This window comes from Polyodon spathula, chromosome 26, assembly GCF_017654505.1.
Source record: "Polyodon spathula isolate WHYD16114869_AA chromosome 26, ASM1765450v1, whole genome shotgun sequence".
NCBI lineage: Eukaryota > Metazoa > Chordata > Actinopteri > Acipenseriformes > Polyodontidae > Polyodon > Polyodon spathula.
This window is the reverse complement of record NC_054559.1, coordinates 2,736,885-2,761,506: the sequence shown is the minus strand read 5'-3', so window position 1 is coordinate 2,761,506 and position 24,622 is coordinate 2,736,885. Positions and strand designations below refer to the sequence as shown.

At 42.0% G+C, this 24,622-nt stretch overlaps 1 protein-coding gene across 3 annotated transcripts in view; it reads left to right on the top strand.

Moving 5' to 3' along the window:
- Window positions 1–24,622, top strand: part of mfsd1l (major facilitator superfamily domain containing 1-like) — a 45,882-nt gene that overhangs the window by 9,665 nt on the left and 11,595 nt on the right. For all 3 annotated transcript variants that reach the window (XM_041230165.1, XM_041230166.1, XM_041230168.1), the window contains exons 5-10: window positions 729–872; window positions 2,389–2,547; window positions 3,242–3,357; window positions 5,856–5,956; window positions 8,148–8,259; window positions 10,303–10,440. In XM_041230165.1, the coding sequence (XP_041086099.1) occupies window positions 729–872; window positions 2,389–2,547; window positions 3,242–3,357; window positions 5,856–5,956; window positions 8,148–8,259; window positions 10,303–10,440 (770 nt within the window). The remainder of the gene's footprint in view (window positions 1–728; window positions 873–2,388; window positions 2,548–3,241; window positions 3,358–5,855; window positions 5,957–8,147; window positions 8,260–10,302; window positions 10,441–24,622) is intronic.

The following is a 24,622-nucleotide window of genomic DNA, read 5'->3' as shown; positions in this document are numbered from 1 at the left end:
TGTGGATTTGTTTTACAGTCTATACTTCTATAAATATGTGTACTGAATAGTGTTGACGGCCACGACAACAGGTTAGTGAAAAGAGACGGGCCGTTTGTATGCAGCGTAATTCTGAGCTACTAAACAGCTGACTTTTTGTTGACATTTTATTAGCAAGTCGCTACAATATATTTAAGTTTTTTATAGTTTGAATAAATACTGTATTTTAATGCCGCAGTTTGGGGTGCCAATGCTTCCGATATGTGTTGAGGTGTGATTCTGCATTCCGTGTGCAGGTTACATTTGTGTGGAGAATAAGGGGATATTACGTACTGTACACTATGATAGCAGCTTGTCTGGGTAATGGTAACGGTAGATCGTTCTGCATTCTCACTTGACTGTTGTGTGCAGTTGCTATATTGGTAGTGAATGCGCAGATGGTTTTGTGAGGAACAAACAGATTTGTGAATTGCACAAAAAACTGCTATATTCCAGTGTCACGCAACTGCCTTGTGCTGTATTGGAATATCTCTCTTTTTGTGCTAAGCGGTATTTTTGCGAAGCACAAATTTAGCGCGGGAATTGCGCGAAGATCGAAGATCAGACCCTCTGTCTTTTATGTGACTGGTTCACATCACTGTCAGTACCGCCCCTTTTCAAAAGACTGCACTCTTCACAAGAGAACATTTTCTGTGAGTTAACAGAAAATGACTTCTCATTGCTAACTGTGCTTCCCTTGTCCTCCACAGTTGGTGTGTTCCTCTTCTCATTCCTGACTGTTCTTGGATCAGCAGTCTTTGCCCTGGGCTCACACTTCAAAGGGACCGCCTACCTGCTGCCCCTGATGCTGACTGGCCGCCTGATTTTTGGATCTGGGAATGGCTCTCTCACCAGTAAGGCAACTGGCCTGAAACAAAACAGCACTGAAAACTGGCCACAGTGTAAAATGTCACATTGAAAAGCAGTATGACCATGGATGAAGGCTTTAGCCTCAATTCTAATTTCCTAAATTCTAAAAGTAATTTAATAAGAATCAGTTGTGTTTGGCTGTTTAAGATTTACTATACACTCCCAAATTGACCCTGTGAGGGGAATTTTCTGAGTTTATGCGCATAGCTTTAGAAAGACATGTCATTGGTAGTCAAAGAAAAACACGACTGTAAATGGTTTGCACCTCCATTATCTGCATAGGTCTGAAGTGTGACACTGTTTCATTTAAAAACATGACATCTGATACTGCAGTAGTTTAAAAAAGGTTCTCGGTTTCTGTGCCTTACTCTCAGGAAATCTGTTACACTTGTACTTCCTGGGTCACTTCACCTCAGCATTGTCTTCCAGGTGAAGGTTGTTACTGGCTGAAAGCATGTCAGTCATTCAAGGGAAACAGCTGGTTGGTTAATGACAGGAAAGAAGCTTTTGAAGAGCTGGGGACAATTTTACTTTCAAGGCCACGCAAGTGCAACACTATCTGAAAGCATGGCTTGCAAATGGAGATTTCATTGACCCAGAGTATTACCAGATTTGATGTTTTAAAATACAAATATGTGTTTACTATAATATAACAAATGGAAGTGAACAGCAGGTAAGATTTCTGGAATTGATGCTATTACGTTAATAAAATAAGATTCTGTAATTAAAACATTGATGTGACGTTACCCTTTTGATCTTTTGATTTGATTAATTTTACAAATCTTTTAACTAAAGTGTCTGTGTGGCTTTGAAGAGAAGGGGAGTGCGGGGCAGATATGTTGCTGATCAGCAAATCCACAGAAAACTTGATTTGTCAACGAAACCACAGTCAGAACAATTCAACAGAAAAGCAAATTCCGTTTTGTTACGCCATAATCATTTTAACAATTATTTAATTGTATGGCACATTTCAACACTTAGAAAAGGGCTTGCGATTTCTGTTGAGCATTACACATCCATATAGCTTTTGCATTTCTTTCATAACTATTGTTCAAACAAGCTGAGAGCACATGGCTGGCAATGATATTATTTCTTCATCGATCAATACAATAAATAACTTTGCTCTCCTTTCCTGGTTCCCATTCCGTTTGCATTTATATTTTTCTGATTACACTTTATGTTTTACATCTAAAACACAGTCCTCGCGCCAATCTTCACTTCCAGCAGACACTTTTGTCTGTGAAAGTGGGATTTCAAACTACCTCCAAGGAACTCATGGCAACTTTACACTTATTGTTGTTTACCCCTTACCTAATACTTTTGATAGTTTCATGGCTACAATTTGAGCTAATTATTTTTTTGCAATGTTCGTTCCTCGATTTTTGGTTCATCAGCAAGAGCTATTTTAAAATGGGATAATTTTTTAATAGTGCATTTATAAGTTTGTATTTATAAGTTTCGTTTTTCCACGTGTTTGTGACTGTGTTGCTTTTCTTCCAGTTGTGCAAAACAGGATCACGGCGTTCTGGTTCAAGGGGAAAGAGCTGGCCCTGGCATTCGGCCTGGCCTTGGCTTTCTCTCGGCTGGGCAGCGTACTCAATTTCTTCCTTACCCAGCGCGTAGAGGCGCACTTCGGGATCCAGTGGACACTCTGGGGAGGTGAGAGAGGAAGTGAATTTATTACAGAAGAGAGGTGTATTATTTCTGTAATGTATGCGTAACTATATATTAAACATACATACTACTCAATATGAAGAAAAGATTAGGCTTGCATAGTACACAAGCTACTCTATTATACACAGTATGGCTGAAATTTATATTTGACATGCAAAATGTATGACTGAAATACAGATGTATGGTATAGAAATAGAGCAGACACACCAAGGGAAAGACCTTGGTATTGTAATGGAATGCCGGGGTATATAGCCAGCAGTGTAGAGGCTGTATAACACACTGATGAGACAGCACTTAGAATGATGTGTTTAATTCTGGTAACCACAGCACCAATGTATTTGCAAAAGCAAAGAAGAATTAGGGTGTGTGGGACTTGATTTAAATCTTTTAAATCTTAAAAGATGTTGACAATCTTAACCAATAGTTTTAGCTCAGAAAGCAGACCGAAGACACCGTTGGAAAGTGGAGATAAACAGGGCAGAGAGTAGGCGCCACTTCACATACAGAGTGGTGAGGGGATGGAATGGGTTACCTAGTCATGGTGAATCAATGAGATCCGACTTGACAAAGTTTTAGAGCTCAATCAGCAACTAGAAACAAAGCATGATGGGCCGAATGGCCTCCTCTCATTCATAAATGTTCTTCTATTTAAAGATGAACTAACAAGCTGTCCTGGCAGGTACCTTGCTGTGTGTGCTGGGCTTCCTGGCAGCCATCACGGTCAGCGCTCTGGACAAGATGGGCATGAAACAGCTGGGGCTGGACGGGCTCATACAGCAAGAGTCCAAGAAAGTGGTGAGTGCTGCTAGTGCCTGTGACCTCCTCTCTGCTAATACAAGAAGGTGATGAGTGCTGCTAGTACCCATGACCTCCTCTCTGCTAATACAAGAAAGTGGTAACTGCTGCTCTCAAAAAGACAGGTGTCAAAATTATTGGCACCTCTAAAGATTCTTATAAATAAAATTAGGTAACACACATGTAAATTCCATTTGTCACCCATCCATCACCATGGGGAAAGGTAAAAAAACTCACAAATGAAAAGAGTCAAATTGTTGACCTTCATAAATCAGGCAATGGTACAAAAAAATAGCTAAAAACCTAAATATACCACTTACCGCTATTAGGGTAATAATTGAGAAGTTCAAAACCTGTGGAACAGTGGTAAATCTGCCTGGTAGAGGACGCAAGTGCATCTTGCCCCGACACACAATGAAGACGACGGTTTGGGAGGCAAAGAAGAATCCAAGGGCGGCAGTTGGAGAATTACAAACCTTGGCTGCATCTTGGGGTCACCAAATCTCCAAATATACAATTAGACGCCACCTCCATGCCAATAGCCTATTTGGAAGGGTTGCCAGAAAAAAAGCCTTTATTGAGAACAACCAACAAATGTAAGCTCTGGAGTTTGCTAAACGGCATTGGCACTTGGATTGGAACCGGGTGCTGTGGTCAGATGAGACGAAGGTCTGGGTTTGGCGTCCAAAGAAGGATGCGTCTGCAGAAGAGAACCTCATTCCTGCTGTAAAATAGGGTGCTGGATCTTTGTTATGGGGCTGCTTTGCTTCCACTGGTCCTGGGGCCCTTGTTAAGGTCAACAGCATCATGAACTCTACCAAATACCAGGACATTTTAGCCAAAAACCTGGTTGCCTCTGCCAGGAGACTGAAACTTGGCCGCAAGTGAATCTTCCAGCAAGACAATGACCCCAAGCACACATCAAAATCCACAAAATAATGGTTAATTGACCACAAAATCAACATTTTACAATGGCCATCTCAGTCTCTGGACTTGAATCCCATTGAAAACCTGTGGTTTGAATTGAAGATGGCAGTCTATAAGAGCAGACCAAAGAATATCAAGGATCTGGAAAGATTCTGTATGGAGGAATGGTCTAAGATCCCTTCCAATGTGTTCTCCAATCTCATATAAAATTATAGAAAAAGGCTCAGTGCTGTTATCCTTGCAAGGGGAGGGTGCACAAAGTACTGAAAACAAGGGTGCCAATAATTGTGACACATCATTTTTTTGTAAATAAATTTATAATTTGTGAAATGTGTAATTTTGGTTGATTCCCTTGAATCATTAACAAAGTACAATATATAATACAGCTCGTTACCTGTGTTGTTTCTTTTATACATCCTTTTTTGCTCATCTTTGTCAAGGGTGCCAATAATTTTGGAAGTGTCTCTCTTTCTAGTTTGTTATATATCAACAACATTATGGGGAGTTGATTCCTATGCCCCTTTTTCTATATGTCCCGCATATATTATATATATGCTTATATATATAGATGCATATATGCTTTTCTTTGCACTCTTTCTATAAGGATACTGATAAGATTTAAATTCAACACTTTTCACAATTATCCAAATCTTGTTGGCCTTTTTATATATTGTCTAGATGAAGAATATACAGTATAATTTGAAATGCATTCAGGTGAGTTATAAACTGACTCCGTTGTGATTTTAGTAGTTGGTTCAAACAATTTAACAGCAAATACTGGAATTGATTTCTGTATAAATAAATATAAAACTACAAGGGGCAACAATATGAATCCAGAAATAGGACAACAGGCTTTTTTTATGATGGGTTGTTTTTCTGATGATGATAATAATAATAATTAATAATACAACGACAATAAAATACAAATTTCACTTGTATAACGCTCTTCATGCAAGCATTCCAGGGAACTTTGCAGAAGAAATATAAAAAAGCCTACGTCTAAAATATATTCCAGCTACAAATAAACAGACTCAAACAAAATATGTTTTCAAACATGATTTAAAAGATTAAATTCTGCTAGCATCCCTGATATGAATCAGGAGCAAGTTTCCAAAGACAAGGGGCATTGTAACTAAGTGCCTTGGCTCCGACAGAATTCAAATGAATTTTAGGGACTGTCAGATCAGTATTTTCCAATCTCAGGGAATGACCAGGTACAGGATACGGGGTCAGCAGCTCTTGAATATAAGAACGTTCAAGACCATGTAAGGTCTTACAGAAGAACATAATAATAATAATATATAATAATAAATAATATTAAATATTATATTATTATACATTCAGTACAATTATTGATAAATACAAATAAGGGGGGGGGGGGCAACAATATGAATCCAGAAATAGGACAACAGGCTTTTTTTATGATGGGTTCAGATGGATGATAGTAATTGTATCAATTAAATATGCATTTAAAACCAAGATTAACTAAGATTATTTTTAATGGCGAGATTAATCACGATTTAATATTTTTAATCGCTTGACAGCCCTGCTTTTTGTGTATTTTCTTGTAGCGGATTCAGGACCTTCGCTATCTTCCTCTCCGCTACTGGCTCCTGGTCCTTACCATCATGTTCTTCTACAACGGAGTCTTTCCTTTTGTAGCCGATGCCAGGTAACCCTACAGCTGTCAGTGTGTCTTTTGTAACTAGTGTTGAACAGTTGAGGTAAAAATATATATTTTTTAAAAAGTCACGTATTTGACGATCTGTTTGTTAATGTACTGTTTCATAAGATTTTCTGTTTGTGAACTAATTTATTAAAACTGCTTGGATTTTATTAAAGCTATTAGTTCTAGTGTGTAATTTGTATGTTAATGGATAGAACTAGAACTGGCTCACCAAGACAAAAGATCTTCGTGTTGTAATACACTCTTCTTTATCGGCAACCACACAGTGCAGGGAATGCTTGCATATATAGCCAAAAGAGTGGAGTACAAATCCAAGGAGGTTTTGATGAGACTGTCACTACACCACCAGTGGGACATTGTGACCCTGGGGAGAGTCCAATGTGGAGTGACCAGACTAATCCCAGGGCTAAAGGAATGAGTTCTGAAGAGGGACCAGACTAATCCCGGGCTAAAGGAATGAGTTCTGAAGAGGGACCAGACTAATCCCAGGGCTAAAGGAATGAGTTCTGAAGAGGGACCAGACTAATCCCGGGCTAAAGGAATGAGTTCTGAAGAGGGACCAGACTAATCCCGGGCTAAAGGAATGAGTTCTGAAGAGGGACCAGACTAATCCCGGGCTAAAGGAATGAGTTCTGAAGAGGGACCAGACTAATCCCAGGGCCAAAGGAATGAGTTCTGAAGAGGGACCAGACTAATCCCAGGGCCAAAGGAATGAGTTCTGAAGAGGGACCAGACTAATTAAAGGAATGAGTTCTGAAGAGGGACCAGACTAATCCCAGGGCTAAAGGAATGAGTTCTGAAGAGGGACCAGACTAATTTTAGGGACACAGTCAGTCATAAAAGGGCTCCAATACTGGTCCATGAGCTGACCCCTCCAGTCACCGGACTTACATGCAAGTTTCTGTCATTGGATGACTCAAAATAATATAATAATAATAATAATAATAATAAAATTTATTGATTTAGTCATTTAGCATGTCAGTCATTTTTTGACTTAGTGACAGCTTACCAGTAATTGTATCAATTAAATATGCATTTAAAACCAAGATTAACTAAGATTATTTTTAATGGCGAGATTAATCACGATTTAATATTTTTAATCGCTTGACAGCCCTGCTTTTTGTGTATTTTCTTGTAGCGGATTCAGGACCTTCGCTATCTTCCTCTCCGCTACTGGCTCCTGGTCCTTACCATCATGTTCTTCTACAACGGAGTTCTGAAGAGGGACCAGACTAATCCCGGGCTAAAGGAATGAGCTGTGAAGAAACCAGACCAGGGGACACATTTGGAAATTAAGTGGAAATAGACTTAGTATAGAGCAGGTCTTCTCAAACTCGGTCCTGGGGACCCCCTGTGTCTGCTGGTTTTCATTCCAACTGAGCTCTCAGTTACTTCACTGTACCCTTAATTGAATTGATAATTTGCTTAATTAGACAGTTTTACTTGTTTTCAACAAGTAAACAGTTGCAGATTTCAAGTTAGCTGTAACATTTTATAAGTTACTTGAAATCTGCAACTGTTTAAGAGCTGAAAACAATTAAAAAGTTAATTTTCAGATCCTTCTGTTCGTTTATGTGAATCTCAATTCAATTGAACACTCCCTCTCAGTTCAACTGTCCAGGGGTGTCCCCCAGGGTCCGGTTTCCTTCCCAACTCTTAGGTAGGGAGGATAGAGGGAAGCAGACACATCGAGGGTATGGAATGGGCTACCTAGCCGGGCTGTTGATGCTGAACCACTGGGATCCTTAAAGACGTGACTTGACAAGTTCTGAGATCAATCTACTTCTTAGAACAGGATGGTTTTAGATGGGCAGTACGGCCTCGTTTGTAAACGTTCTTATGATTGCAACCACAACTGCACTTCTGTCCATCTGAAGCCACACGCTTCACAATAACTTTACAGTGACGAGAAATGCAATTCGTCGACTACCAGTCACTGTTCCACTAGTCAACAATTTATTATTTAGTGCTAACCCTTTTTGCTATCTTTGCATGTGATATATCTGCATGTAACAGTTTACAAGCCAGTAGAATTCCAAGTACAGGTGCTGTCACTGCACCCTTCATTACCCTCTTAAGTTACATTACATTTCACCTTTTGAAAAACTGTAATTTACACTTTTGATTAAATACTAAATAGCTAATAGCGAATGTGTGTTTCTGTGTCTGTCTGCAGCAAGTTTATCCAGGACAAGTACTCTGGATATAGCCAGAGGGAGGCAGCCTACATTGCTGGTGCTGTGTATGACAGCTCCCTGGTGCTGTCAGCCACGGTGGGGATACTGATTGTGAGTACATGTCCTCGCTTGCTCCTGGAGTAGTAGGAAAAGAACTAAACTGTGTATTGACTTAAAGAACATATAGCTAACAAAACAATTCCAGTATATCTCATCTCAGATGTATTACCATCACTTCTTCTGAGGATCTCACAGTTTCCTATATGAAGGAGGCACACACTGTGTTAAATGTGGATTTGATTTCGAATAATATTTTTTTCATAGTATTCATAAACAATAAAACTGGCGAAAGTCTCCTGCGCTCTTTTCCGTGCTGCACTTCCTGCTGAAGGATCGCATCCGACACACATGGGCTGCTTCAGAACGTATGTTTTCTTTTTTTTTTTTTTTTAGAAAACGACTCTTCCCAAGCACATTGTTTGAAACATTGTTTGAAATTTCCTAACCCTAACCCTAACCAGAAAAGAAAACCCACATAACGAAATATTGAAATGCTTTTCCTGTGACTGACGTGTTTTCAATGTCAGCTTCTTGCAGTCTCTTCAGTTTGACCGGAAGTGAAGCATTGAAGTAGCGTTCGATAAATATTCTTCTCTAACAGGGTCAAATAAATTACCATTCAAAACTCACATTCACCTTTACCATAATGTGTGCTTTTTACATGTAGGAAAATCTGAGACCTTCAAAATGATGGCAGTATATATTAGGAGATTAACTGGAATATTTTTGTTTGCCTCATATACTTTAATGTCTATATGATAACATGTGAAAATGTTTCACTGAATTAATATATTATTCACCAATATTGTACTTAAAGGTACACATTTAAAACAACCCTTTGCTTACATTTGATTCATGTAGTTTGGTTTTCAGTATTGTTTTGTTTTTCACATCCTATTATTATTATTATTATTATTATTATTATTATTATTATTATTATTATTTAAGGTCATAGCAATATCTACTAAAGACCATTGTTGGTCTCTTTGTTTGACTGATTCATTAAATACATTTAAATATAAACTTAAAATGCATTTTTACACAAAGGCCTATTTGTAGTCTAGGATGGAGTGTTCGAGTTTTGTGTATCAGCTGTTTAGATGCTGTGTTATATTGTGTATTGAATTGTTTTTAGACTGTGTTTATTTTTTTATTTTTATTATTTTGAATGTTTTAGTATTGATATTTAAGTTTTTATAGTGTATACTTGATTTTACTGTGAAGTGCTTTGGGATGCCTCAGCATGAAAGGCACTATGTAAAATCCATTTGATTGATTTGTTGATTACACGATGCTTCGTGTTAGTTCCCCACAAGCCTCCCTATAATGTAAAACATCAGACTCATTGCATCTCATTAGCAACTGCAATGAACTCAACCAGCCCGTCACCATGCAGCTGACAGCAGGGAAGCACAATGAACTCAACCAGCCTTCACAATGCAGCTGACAGGGGGCTCCCGAGTGGCGCATCCAGTAAGGGCCCTTTGCATCAGTGCAGGATGCGCCCTATAGCCTGGACATTTCCGGTTCAACTCTAGCCTATTCCAAAGCCGACCGTGGACAGGAGCTCCCAGGAGGCAGCACTTAATTGGCTGAGCGTCGCCAGTGGGGGGGAGGGTCTAGGTCGGCCAGGGTGTCCTTGGGTCACCGCACACCAGCGACCCCTGTGGGCTTGCCTGTTAGCTGCCCAGGAGCTGCGCTGTCCTCCTACGCTTTAGCTCCTGGATGCCTACATGATGAATTCGCAGTGTGTAAAGAACTGGGCAGCTGACGGCACACGCTTTGGAGGACAGCGCGTGTTCGTCTTCGCCACTCCTGAGTTAGCACAGGGGTGGTAGAGGTGAGCTGAGCCTAAATTATATAATAATTGGGAGAAAAATAACAACAAAAAAAAACACAAAAAAAAACCAATGGAGCTGACAGCGGGGAAGCACAATGAACTCAACTGGCCCAACACAATGCACCTGAGCTCAAATTTGTAAGGTTTCTGGGGTGTGCTGAAAATCAGAAGTGAATTAAAGTACATGATACATGGCTATTTATTTAGCCTGTGGTTGTAAGAGTCAGTAGCCAGCATGTCTCTCTGTGTTGCAGGACTCTGTGGGGCTGCGTGGTGTGTTTGCTGTTGGCTGTGCTGTCCTCACGCTGCCTGTGTTTGCCCTCCTTGCCTTCACCTTTGTGCCTCCTCTGGTTTCCACCCTCTGGCTCGGCGTCACCTACTCATTTGCCGCAGTGAGTACACAGGCTCCCAGTGTACAGGGAACACACTTGTATCCCATTGTTCCAGGTATCCATCAGATATGTGAAAATATCTCAGGGAGTGTTTATACTGCATTATAGTTGCTTTATCAACGTCACCAAAGTACAGTACTGCACAGTATGCTAAAGAAAGAAGCAGTAAAAATGATTGCACTAAATCTAATATTAAAAGCAGTGCACTGTAATACAGTATTTAGCAATTTACAAAACTGCATTTAATAACGCTTTTACTCAGTCCAAGCCAGAGTAATCCAGCAGTTTCTTTTTTCTTTTGCACTGAAAGAAATGGAGTAAAAGCATGTACACAAAAGCAAACTGCTTTTGAAGGTTGCAGTGTTGTTAAAAAAAAACTTTGTTTTAGTTTTTTTTTTTTTTTAATGGTACAGTAATTGTATGAATTCCTTACGTTCCTGTTCTGCTTTGAAGTTGGTGACAGCCAACATGTAAAGGTGAAACTGCATTCCAACTGCCTCTGGTCTGCAGCAATGCCCCTCTTATCTTTTCAACTGGCTGGTTTTTAATACAACTGAATCCATTCTGTCCTGCTTGAGCTGAATTTACTGTTTTAGACCCATAACTCAGTGTGCATTGATCAGTTCCCATCCATACCGTTTAGTTGGGACCAGCCTATCGGTTAAGAGTGGATCGTATCTCACAGGATCGGATATGACAAGTTCTGTATCAGTTAATAGAGGGGATTGTATCTCACAGGATCAGATATGACAGGTTCTGTATCAGTTAATAGAGGGGATCAGATATGACAGGTTCGGTATCACTTAATAGAGGGGATCGTATCTCACAGGATCAGATATGACAGGTTCGGTATCACTTAATAGAGGGGATCGTATCTCACAGGATCAGATATGACAGGTTCTGTATCAGTTAATAGAGGGGATCGTATCTCGCAGGATCGGATATGACAGGTTCTTGTTCAGTTAATAGAGGGGATCATATCTCACAGGATCAGATATGACAGGTTCTACTGTACCAAATGTTAAAAAAAGTAATACTACATTACTGTTTATCTGTAGGTTAAAAGAACTATCGCCTGATCTTCGAAAGGTTTGTGCACAGCGCAGACGGTTATGCGCGTCGTGAATAGCCGTTCTGCACAAAATTTGCCATATTCGAAACTTCTGTTTGTGTGCTGCAATCCGTTTTGCGCTGTGCACAAATATAATGTCTGCATAGTGCAATTTGGCGGGAGTGGCCGACAATTTGCAAGATCCTGCCATATTCGAAAGTGTGTGCCAAGCACAAAACCAGTTTTACGAGGCACAAAGTAACGCTTTTTAAAAAGCAAGCCTTAACTCCTTGCATATCACTCCAGCCCTCACTCGCCTAATCACTGAAGTGAAATGCAGGCGCTTTCTGAGGTACTAAGGTAATGGAAAACACCCAGCAGTCATACAAGGTTCCGTCCACATATATGTAATGATTATATTCAAAATAAGAAAAAAAAAGTTTTTCACGGTAGGAGTCAAATACATGATTTCCATGAAATTGTGAATTTTCCGTGGCCCTACTTATACAGTAGTAAACTAGGCTATGATTACACCGTGTAACAATTTATTTATTTTTTGTTCCTGGGTAGTAAGTGTTATTTCCTAATTGCTTATGCCTCAAAAGTATAGAAAATGGCTCTTATTCCCCACAAATTTTGCTTTTGTGACCAGGACAGTGATATTTCAAAATATCACTATTTCCAGTGGGAAAATGGGCAAATGTGTGTCTTTTCATTCACATAGTCAGAAAACAACAACATATGAATCCAAATTAACATGTATTTATACTAAAGTAATACAAAAATGACTACAAAAGATTTAGAAGTGAGTAGTTTTTTGAGATTTACGATTATACTGTAAATACATGGATTCATATGTTGTTTTTTTCTGACTTTATGTGAACGAAAAGACACACATTTGCCCATTTTCCCATTGGAAATAGTGATATTTTGAAATATCACTGTCCTGGTCACAAAAGCAAAGTTTGTGGGGAATAATAGCCATTTTCTATACTTTTGAGGCATAAGCAATTAGGAAATAACACTTACTACCCAGGAACAAAAATTGTGTTACATAGTGTTATTGTATTGGTACAGTTCAGCCTGTTTAAGTTGAATTAATTGACCCTCAGGTTTGTCAAGCAAGTTTTTTAATAATATATATATATATATATATATATATATTTATTTATCTTGCTGCATGACCCACTTTCGGTTCAGCTTCAGCTCACGGACGGATGGCCTGACATTCTCCTCTAGAATCTTCTGATACAATGCAGAGTTCATGGTTGTGTCAATGATGGCAAGCCGTTTGGTTTTCGCCAAACATAACATTTCTCATTAAGGCCAAAAAGTTCTACCTTTGACTCATCTGTCCAGAGAGCATTGTTCCAGAAGTCTTGTGGATCATCAGTGTGCTCTTTGGCAAATTTCAGATGGGCAGAAATGTTCTTTTTAGAGAGGAGTAGTTTCCTCCTGGCTATCCTTCCATGAACACCATTCTTGTTCAGTCTTTTTCTGATAGTTGAGTCATGAACACTAACATTAGTGAAGTCTTCATTAGTGAAGACCAAACTCACAAAGTTTCTGATCTTTATATAGAGTGGGGCCTCCCAAACTCACCCTGAAGATCTACCTAATTATTTAAACACCTGATTCTAATTATCCCCTTAATTGAGCTGATAAAACCAGGGGTTCACTTACTTTTTCACATACCCTGAATCTTAATTACTCATTGTTTGTCTAATTCATACATCATTTTATTTCAAAAGACATGGAATTGGTTAATATAAACCCAACTGAAAATTTAAGAAAAGTTTTGATTCAAGAAGGCTATCATGGTAAAACTGTGGAATTTCCATAATTATCATTGGGGTTCACAAACTTTTTCTCGGCACTGTATATATATATATATATATCTATATATATATATATATATATATATATATATATATATATATATATATGAAAGAAAAGGTTTTTAAAAAATATACACAAATACCCCAGATACATGCACATACCCGCCAAATCAGCACAAAAATCAAAACCTGGTACTTATTAACGTACATATCCAATGTATGTAGTATAACGGTATTACAGAAGAAACAATATAAAACAATGTAACATGTAAGTAGTACTGTATGTTACTATACAGTATGTAACAGTCTGTATTTTAAATATTTAATACAGTAATTCTATGTTGCCTTGGATAAAGATGCTCAGCTAAATGAATTATAAAAAATAACAAAAAACATGTAATTGTACAGAATAACACTATACTGTAATTAGTACAATAAACTAATTAACAAATACAGTATAGTAATAATAAATTATAGAAATAATAAAACTGATAATAATAAAAAATAATAAGTCAATAAACATTACTATACAAACTGTCAGTTCAGGTACAGTACAGTAATCATTGCCTGTACACTATTTTACGAAGTCTTTAGGCCCTGGCCACATTAGCGTTTTAGAACCGATTTAAGGGTTCAAAACCTGTTTAAAAGTGATAAATCGATTTGCTTCTACACTACACACGGTTTATAACTGTCTGAAACTTGGCTGTCTGCATAACTGGGTTAGATAAACTGGTGTAACTGTAATCTGGATGTGAACCGTGTTCCAGTCTGGTTACACAGTATCCTCTGATATCCCCTAGTGTTTTGCGGTAGTACATTGCCGTAATCCCCCTGGTTTCATGAGACGAGAATAAAAGAAAGACAAGCCCGAATTAAAATACAGGAGGATTTATTCTTGTCATATTCCATTGGTACAGTCAGATAATGTCTAATGTCCTGTAGAACAAAAAACGCAAACTGTGTCCATAACACTTTTTATATGATGTTAGATCACATCACATATTAGAAGGTTAAAGGTCTTCATTTTGACTTTTATTAAAAGTAAAGAATGTCTTATCCGCCCCATCTAATTTATTTATTATGGTGTGGGCATTTTTTCTCCCATACAAATTATTCCCCTTTTGATTACTGAGGCACTTTCTTATAGCTCCTCCGTTCTGCTCCTGTGTTCAATGAAAATAAACAACAACATTTACAAGTGGTGTAGAAGAACGTGCATACATTACAGTGGTTTCTGGGATACAGTCATTTTTAAAAACAGTTTTTTTTAACAACAGCTGGATTAAACTAACACTTTCATTACGGCCATCTGGACTTTCTAACACTGTTGGGCTAGGGTTCAAGTAAATGGGTTTTGAACTTGGTTGTTGATTTTTTTTTTTTTTTTGCTCTAATGTGGACAGGGCTTTAGACGACTGCCTCAGTGACTGCTGCTTTTTAAACTTGAGCTCTTTGACAGCATAATTCTGACTGCTTTCGTCCCTTTAAGATTTCTCCAGTAATGTACAGTAACAGAGGGCAAGGTCAATTTCAAACAGCAAGAAATAGGTCTACAAGTATGCAATATGCACAGCACAGACCACTCCGTGCCATAGCAGTGCGTGTGTAATAACGGGAAGTATGCACTATCGGAGTACGTACTAAAAGGAGAATTTAAACAGGATTTAATACGATTTTCTTGGTTTCGTGATACTGGTTCTTTATATCAGTGTGTATGTTATATCCCAGGTACGTTGTAAATGGGTTTGACTATATATACAGTGCCTATAGTAAGTATTCACCCCCTTGGAGGTTTTCACAGTTTGTTGTGGTACAACCTGAAATCTTGATGCATTTAAATGAGATTTTACACAACCTACTCAACTCTTTTGAAGAGGCAAGATCATTTTTATTGTGAAACAACAGTTAATGAAAAATAAAAAAACTGAAATGTCTTGGTTAGCTAAGTATTCACCCCCCTGAGTCAATACTTGGTAGAAACACCTTTGGGAGCAATTACAGCTGTGAGTCGTTTGGGGCCCATTCATCTTGGCAAAATTGTTCAAGCTCAGTCAACTTGGATGGGGATCGTTGGTGGACAGCAATCTTCAAGTCTCAGATTCTCAATCGGATTCAAGTCCAGGCTTTGACTAGGCCACTGTAGGAAATTCATTTTCTTGTTTTTAAGCCACTCAAGTGTCGCTTTGGCTGTGTGCTTCGGGTCATTGTCCTGCAGAAAGGTGAATCTTTGTCCCAGTCTTTGGTCTTTTGCAGACTGAAGCAGGTTTTTCTCAAGGATTTGCCTGTATTTAGCTTCATCCATTTTGCCCTCTACCCTGACAAGCTTCAGAGTCCCTGCTGATGAAAAGCATCCCCATAGCATAGTGCCGCCTGGGTGATGTGCTGTGTTGGATTTGCGCCAGACATAACGCTTTGCATTTAGGCCAAATAGTTCAATTTTTGTTTCATCGGACCACAGAATCTTTTGCCACATCTTTTCAGAGTCTCCCACATGCCTTTTTGCAAATTCCATGTGGGATTTTACATGGGCTTTTTTTCAGAATTGGCTTCCTTCTTGCCACTCTTCCATACAGGCCAGATTTGGAGTACCTGAGCTATTGTTGACACATGGACAGTTTCTCCCATCTCAGCCATAGAACGCTGTAGGTCTTGCAGTTGTCGTTGGCCTCTGGTGGCTTTTCTGACCAATGCCCTTCTTACCTGGCTGCTCAGTTTGGGAGGAAGGCCTGCTCTAAGCAGGTTCTAGGTTGTGCCGTATACCTTCCACTTCTTGATGATCGACTTGACTGTGCTCCAAGGGATATTTAATGCCTTTTTGAAATCTTTTTATACCCCTCCCCTGATCTGTGCCTTTCCACAACTTTATCCTGGAATTGTTTTGAAAGCTCCTTGGTCTTCATGGTAGTATCTTTGCATTGAATGTACTACCCAACTGTGGGACTTTACAGAGACAGATGTAGTTAATCTGAAATCTTGTGAACCACTTTAATTGCACACAGATTGACTCAATTTAACTTATTGTGTGAATTCTGCAGGCAACTGGTTGCACCTGAGCTTATTTAGGAGTGTCAGAGTAGATTGTGTAAATCAAAGGAAAAAAATTCCTATTTAAATGCGTCAAGATTTCAGGTTGTAACCAAGGGGGGGTGAATACTTCCTATAGGCATGCTATAACAAAACAGGTGATTCCAGCTGGATTATTAATAGTATTAATTATTGTTGTTGTTGTTAATGTATGTGTGTATTTTCTTATAAAAGACGCCCTTATCCAGGGCGACTTACAGTTCTTACAAAAAAAACAGATCAGATCAAAAATCGGATCAGTCCAGACAGGGAGCAATAGCGGTTTGATAAGCGGGATCATGGCTAATACTTAGAAAGGAAAGAAAAAAAACAATGGTACTGTAACAGAAAACAAGAAAGTAAAAAAATGTAAATGAATTAGAATAGGTAACATACTCATATTTGTGTGACATCTGCCAAAATTATGGAGACAAAAGTAGAGAAATCATAAACTCACTTCCCAGCAAATAGCACAGTATAGATTCATTGGTTTGAATTCTGTAGAATCTGTGACGGCCCTTTTAAATATTTATCTTATTAGCCATGCTAATGCCTGTGGTAATAATAAACATTAGATACAAATGTATGCATGTGTGCAAATTTCATATGCTTAAGCACAAAATTATTTGAGTTGCTTCGAAGGCCAAAGTTTTGCGATAAGCACGACAGGCTTGCAATGCGCAGAATGTTTCCATTACATGCAGTGCCCAAGGGCTCATTCCTTAAAATATCCCTATAGTTGTAATTCTCGTTTACAATGCCACTCATCCCTATAGTTGTAATTCTCGTTTTTATGCCACTCACCCAGTAATTCCACACTCGGGTATAAGGACACAGCTGACTTTAAGTATTGTTATTTATTTTTCATTGATATAGTAAGCATACTTTGACACCCGTGATCTGCATTCCATGCTGTTGACCATGCCATACAGGTGTGGTGGGAGCAGGGGGTGTGGTAAGCGGGGGGCAGTTGGGAGGGGCTTTCAGCAGGAGTATGAGTAAGGGATACTGTGGCAAAGTGGTTGGTAAGGAGAACAGGTGTAGCGGTGATGCGATGCAGGAGTGATGAACAGACAACAGTGATTCAGTGAACAAGTGTTTATTTGTGTTTCCAGGTCTGGCAACCGTCAAATAATAAATCCCCGGCCGTACACAACAATGTGTAAAGCGCGGGGATGGCGAACACAGTACAGTCTCACACACAAACAAAGGCACGGTCACCAGTCCTGGGTGATATTCAAACGTGCAGGTGCTCTATGCAGTGGTGCTCTGGATAGTGCTTTACGTGGCGACAGCTCCGGAGGTGTGCGTTAACTGTCTAGTGGTGCGAAAAAGACAGACAATTATAAACAAACAAAGACAACACACAACACGCAATACACTCTGAGAGCTCCTCTCTCAGTCCTTCTCTCCTCACGTTACCCAAATGAAGGAAAAGATCAGCGTTACCCTGGCCCCTATATGTAATCCCGCATGATATCTAGGTAAACGGTTGCAGCTGCCTTATTACTTGCAGCTGCCTCTCGTTTACCTTTCAAATCAATACGGTCTTACAACAGAGTCGCGCTTCTTTCCAGGCTGACCCACTTCCCTGACCCGGAAACGAACTGTCAGGCCAGCCCTTCCAGATACTTCTCCTCTCGTTCTTTAGCGCCCTCACAGGTCGGGAGGAAGATTCATCACCAGAACTCATGTTTCCGTCACATATCCCACCGCTCAGAATGGAGCCGAAGGAACACTCGGCTAAATCTACCTTCCCCATTACTCCCCCCTCCCGGGAAAAATAATCTGCATTTTGGTGGTCTTTCCCCGCACGGTGTACCATGTGGTACATGAAGGGCTGCAATGCCAGATACCACCGAGTTATCCGGGCATTGCTGTCCTTCATTGTGCTTAACCACTTGAGTGGGGCGTGGTCTGTGACCAGATCAAATGAATGTCCCAGCAGGTAGTATTGTAAAGAGTGAGTAGCCCATTTAATGGCCAAACACTCTTTTTCGACTACGGAGTAGTTACGTTCCCGAGGTAACATTTTTTTACTCAGGTACAATATCGGGTGTTCTACTCCAGCTACTTTTTGGGACAAGACTGCACCCAAACCTACATCCGATGCGTCGGTGTGGAGGATGAATCTCTTGGTGAAATCTGGAGTAATAAGAGTGGGAGCCTGGCAAAGTGTACGCTTAATAGTACCAAACGCCTCCTGACACTCAGCTGACCACTTAATTAAATTTGGAGCACTCTTTTTGGTGAGGTCGACTAACGGGTTAACCACTGTGCCGTACTCGGGGATGAAGCGGCGGTAATAACCGGCTAAGCCCAGTAGTGACCTCACCTGAGTCTTGGTTTTGGGGATCGCTGCATCAACCAAAGCCTGGATTTTGGTGACTACAGGTCTCACCCTTCCATTCCCCATTAAAAATCCCAAATATTGAGTCTCTGTTTTGGCAAACGCACATTTCCTCAAGTTAGCTGTCAGCCGGGCTGCCCTTAGAGACTGATGAACGGCTCTAACCCTAGCCAAAAGCTCTTGCCAGGTGGAGCTGTAAATCACCACGTCATCAATATATGCTGCTGCATATTCATGATGTGGGCGTAAAACCTGGTCCATCAGTCTCTGAAAGGCAGCGGGCGCACCATGTAGCCCAAACGGCATGGTTTTAAAGTGGAACAGCCCTTCTGGTGTTGAAAATGCGGTTTTCTCTCTGGAGCTGCGGGTTAAAGGGATTTGCCAGTATCCCTTCGTCAGGTCCAGAGTGGAAATAAACCTCGCTTTTCCCAGTCTGTCTAAAAGTTCGTCGACCCGAGGCATGGGATATGCATCGAACTTAGCAATAGCGTTCACCTTTCTGAAATCCACGCAGAAGCGGTTGGTGCCGTCTTTCTTAGCCACTATGACGATCGGACTGCACCACTCGCTCCTGGAAGGCTCAATCACCCCAAGCTCGAGCATATCCCATACCTCTTTGCGAACGCCACTTCGTCGACTTTCCGGGATCCGGTACGGTCTCTCTCGCACTGTGACACCTGGTGGAGAGATAATGTCATATTCAACTAAGTTTGTCCTGCCGGGCACGTCAGAAAAAACATCGCTGAACTCCTCAATAAGTTTCCGTAGCTCTCTTTGCTGATCCGGAGCCAATTGTTCCCCCATTGTAATCGCTCTTGTGCTCGGGGTCTCTGGACAGGAACCTAAATCATCCTCCATATTGCCTGGGGCGATAAATAAGACCTCCCTTGCCTGCCAGGGCTTTAACAAATTAACATGGTAAATTTCATGTTCATTCCGGCGATCGGGCTGTCTAATTTCATAATTTACTTTCCCTATAGCCCGAATCACCTCATACGGCCCCTGCCATTTAGCACACAGTTTCGATTCAGATGAGGGAAGTAGCAGCATTACCTTGTCCCCCGGTCGAAAGGTTCGAATCCGTGCATTTTTGTTGTAATGCTGCTGTTGTCGGTGCTGAGCCGATCTGAGGTTGTCTTGGGCCAAACGACCGACCAAATCCAGGCGATCTCGTAGTAGGAGCACATACTTCTACATTTTTAGACAAGCCTTTGTGCTCCTCCCACCCCTCCCTCAGCAGGTCGAGAATGCCGCGAGGCTGCCGGCCGTACAGGAGCTCAAAGGGGGAGAACCCCGTTGAACTCTGTGGCACTTCTCTTACTGCAAAAAGTAGGTAGGGAAGAAGCGATGCCCAATGTTTCTGCTCCTGTGTTACGAATCGCCTCAGCATCGACTTTAAAGTCTGATTAAGGTGTTCAACCAAACCATCCTATTGTGGATGATAAACGGATGTCCTGATGGGACGTATTTTCAATATTTTGTACACTTACTGTAACGTATTGGACAAAAAAATGGTTCCGTGATCAGTCAAAATCTCCTTGGGGATCCCTACTCTAGCCATAATCTGCGCTAACTCGGTGGCTATTGCAGCTGCACTAGTGGACCTCAATGGAACTGCCTCCGGGTATCGCGTTGCGTAATCCACCACTACTAATATATGCGTGTACCCGGAGTCAGAAGGTAGCAAAGGGCCCATTATGTCCATTGCAATGCGCTCAAAAGGAGTGGAAACCAAAGGGGCGAGGCGCACTCGACCCGGCGCTTCTCGCTGGCAGTCTGGACATGTGGCTACATATCTCGACACATCAGTATGAAGACCGAGCCAATAGAATCGAGCCAATATCCGTTCCCTCGTCTTCTCGGCTCCGAGGTGCCCTGCAAAAGGGATATCATGCGCCAGCCTCATGACCTCGGTCCGACAAGACGGGGGAACCAATAATTGTGTTACAGGCTGTCCTGTGCCCGCGGCTAGGTTTACCCTATACAGTAATCGCCCCTTGATACTGAAATGTGGATATACTAGCGCCCCAGCGCCATCAACATCCTTACCGTCAATGGATCGGACCTGCCCCCAAGCGTGCACTAGTGACGGGTCGTTATGTTGGCCCCACACTGTGCCCGCGCTTGAGTACCACAGGTCCGGTACATCGAGAGGGGCTGGACTAGCCTCTGCCCTAGTCGGTCCAGTAACCTCGCTCTCTCGGTCACACTGCGTTCCCACTCCCTTTGACTGGCGTTTGTTACCATTACACCAGACCCCAGCCGTGTCTCAAAGACGCTCTCTCCCATTTCGCGATCCGTCTCTCCTTATTTGTTTTTCTAGGATGGAAAAGAGGGGAAAACATTTCAGGATGAAAAGGGAACACATCACCAATTCGTTCTCTTTTTTTCTGCCACGTTTACGTGTGTGGCTGAGACTGCCATTATTTGCATTAATTGTTTAAAGTTTGGCCAGTCTCAGCCCAGAATCACTGGGTGTGGCAACCTTTCCACCACCCCGACTACGAGGTGACGTTTTATCAGTCCTACCGATAAGTATACTTTTAATGTGGGGTATGTCGCCGTGTCTCCATGGATACAGGAGATGGCCACCTGACCTTGTGGCCGCCATGACACACCGCCCAAGAGAGCTGTCCTAATCAAGGTTTGCTCACACCCTGTGTCCACTAACGCGTGGGTTTTCACATTTCCCAAAACAACGTCAATCAGACAGGGCCCCTCCCGACCTTTTTCCCCGTGCTTACCCGTTTCAGATGCCCAATTGCACGCTGCCACGTCACACTCCATGGCAGCGGGGCAGGACCTGGCACGGTGTCCCGGCTGGTTGCATCTGAAACAGAGAGGGGGGACAGAGTGCGCATAGGTTACATATCTGTCCCTCTGCTGGTAGGGCAACGGGGCAGGGGCAACACCTCTACCCCAGCTGGGGGCAAACCTCGGTCTCCATGGGGGGAAGGCAAGGGGGCCCAACGGGGTCGGCTGTCTGGGTGCCGGGAACGAGGGTGGTGGTGGTGTTGGAGGAGAGGGAGGGAGAGGTTGGTGACTGTGAAGGGCAGGGTCTGACAATATCCCGACCCGGGCCGACGTCAGGGAGTCCTCAAAGTTTTCGGCCAGTTCGACAGCCTCCTCCAGGGCGTCGGGGTTGTGGCGCCGGATCCACGCCCGAGTTTCGGCGCCGACCACATGGCAGAATTGTTTTACCACAATGGCTTCCCCCATCTGCTGCGCTGTCTTTTTGTTGGGTGTCAGCCAATGGACCATGGACAACCGCTCTGCGACCACCCTGGGGCGTGTCTCCGGGGCTCTCCGGAATTCCCGGAACCGTGTCCGATGAGTCTCCGCTGTAATGTTGAGGCGGCGGAGAATAGCCTGCTTGACAAGGTCATAATCGGTGGCGTACTGGTCGCTCAGGGCTTGGTAAGCTGCCTGAGCCTCCCCAATCAGGCAGGGTCCCACCTGGCTCGCCCAGAACTCCTGTGGCCATCCTGCCGCGGTGGCCAGTCGCTCAAACGCCACCAAGAATGCCTCCGGGTCATCCTCCGCTGTCATTTTCATCGCCCTAGCCTTCGGGGGCGACATCGGTGATGTTACGGTAGGGGTTGTTACTGCCGCCATGGCCAGCCCTACCCGTTCAATGAGCGCTGTGTAGCGCTCCTCCCTCCTTCTCTCCTCTGCATCCCGTCTGCTGTCCAGCTCCTGCAGCAGCTCCGCCAGTGCGTTGCGATCCATAATCCCGGAGCTGACACCACGTGTGGCAAAGTGGTTGGTAAGGGGAACAGGTGTAGCGGTGATGTGATGCAGGAGTGATGAACAGACAACAGTGATTCAGTGAATAAGTGTTTATTTGTGCTGTTTCCAGGTCTGGCGACCGTCAAATAATAAATCCCCGGCCGTACACAACAATGTGTAAATCGCGGGGATGGCAAACGCAGTACAGTCTCACACATAAACAAAGGCACGGTCACCAGTCTTGGGTGATATTCAAACGTGCAGGTGCTCTGTGCAGTGGTGCTCCGGATAGTGCTTTACGTGGCGACAGCTCCGGAGGTGTGCGTTAACTGTCTAGTGGTGCGAAAAAGACAGACAATTATAAAGACAACACACAACACGCAATACACTCTGAGAGCTCCTCTGTCAGTCCCTCTCTCCTCACGTTACCCAAACAAAGGAAAAGATCAGCGTTAGCCTGGCCCCTATATGTAATCCTGCATGATATCTAGGTAAACGGTTGCAGCTGCCTTATTACTTGCAGCTGCCTCTCGTTCACCTTTCAAATCAATACGGTCTTACAACAGAGTCGCACTTCTTTCCAGGCTGACCCACTTCCCTGACCCGGAAACGAACTGTCAGGCCAGCCCTTCCAGATACTTCTCCTCTCGTTCTTTAGCGCCCTCACAGGTCGGGAGGAAGATTCATCACCGGAACTCATGTTTCCGTCACAGATACACATGTGCAGACTGCATCCACAGGCAGCATTCTTGGCCGGCTCCATGCTGAGATTCCCGTCTTCGGGGCTTCCGAATAGAGTAGGGTTTTCAGGATTGTGGGTTTGTTTTACAATCCACGCTTCTATAAATATGTGTATGTATAGTGTAAGGAACACGGGACAGAGCAACTCAGAACACGGGTTGACAGGCTGTTTGTAAAATAAAAAGTGGAGATTAGTGCTACATATACATTTTAAGAACATAAGAACATAAAGTTTACAAACGAGAGGAGGCCATTCGACCCATCTTGCTCGTTTGGTTGTTAGTAGCTTCTTGATCCCAGAATCTCATCAAGCAGCTTCTTGAAGGATCCCAGGGTGTCAGCTTCAACAACATTACTGGGGAGTTCATTCCAGACCCTCACAATTCTCTGTAAAAAAGTGCCTCCTGTGTTCTGAATGCCCCTTTGTCTACATTATAAATATCATATGGGAGATATTGAAATTGGAGAAGGAATCTATGAAAAAGACCTAGGAGTTTTTGTTGACTCAGAAATGTCTTCATCTAGACAATGTGGGGAAGCTATAAAAAAGGCCAACAAGATGCTCGGATACATTGTGAAAAGTGTTGAATTTAAATCAAGGGAAGTAATGTTAAAACTGTACAATGCACTAGTAAGACCTCATCTTGAATATTGTGTTCAGTTCTGGTCACCTCGCTATAAAAAAGATATTGCTGCTCTAGAAAGAGTGCAAAGAAGAGCGACCAGAATTATTCCGGGCTTAAAAGGCATGTCATATGCAGACAGGCTAAAATAATTGAATCTGTTCAGTCTTGAACAAAGAAGACTACGTGGCGACCTAATTCAAGCATTCAAAATTCTAAAAAGTATTGACAGTGTCGACCCAAGGGACTTTTTCAGCCTGAAAAAAGAAACAAGGACCAGGGGTCACAAATGGAGTTTAGAAAAAGGGGCATTCAGAACAGAAAATAGAAGGCACTTTTTTACACAGAGAATTGTGAGGGTCTGGAATCAACTCCCCAGTAATGTTGTTGAAGCTGCCACCCTGGGATCCTTCAAGAAGCTGCTTGATGAGATTTTGGGATCAATAAGCTACTAACAACCAAACGAGCAAGATGGGCCGAATGGCCTCCTCTCGTTTGTAAACTTTCTTATGTTCTTAATTTCCATTTGTGACCCCTGGTCATTGATTCTTTTTTCAGGCTGAAAAAGTCCCTTGGGTCGACACTGTCATACCTTTTATACCAGAATCTAAATCATTAATGTAGATTAGGAATAGCAGAGGACCTAATACTGATCCCTGTGGTACTCCACTGGTTACCACACTCCATTCTGAGGTTTCTTCTCTAATCAGTACTTTCTGTTTTCTACATGTTAACCACTCCCTAATCCATGTACATGTGTTTCCTTGAATCCCTACTGCGTTCA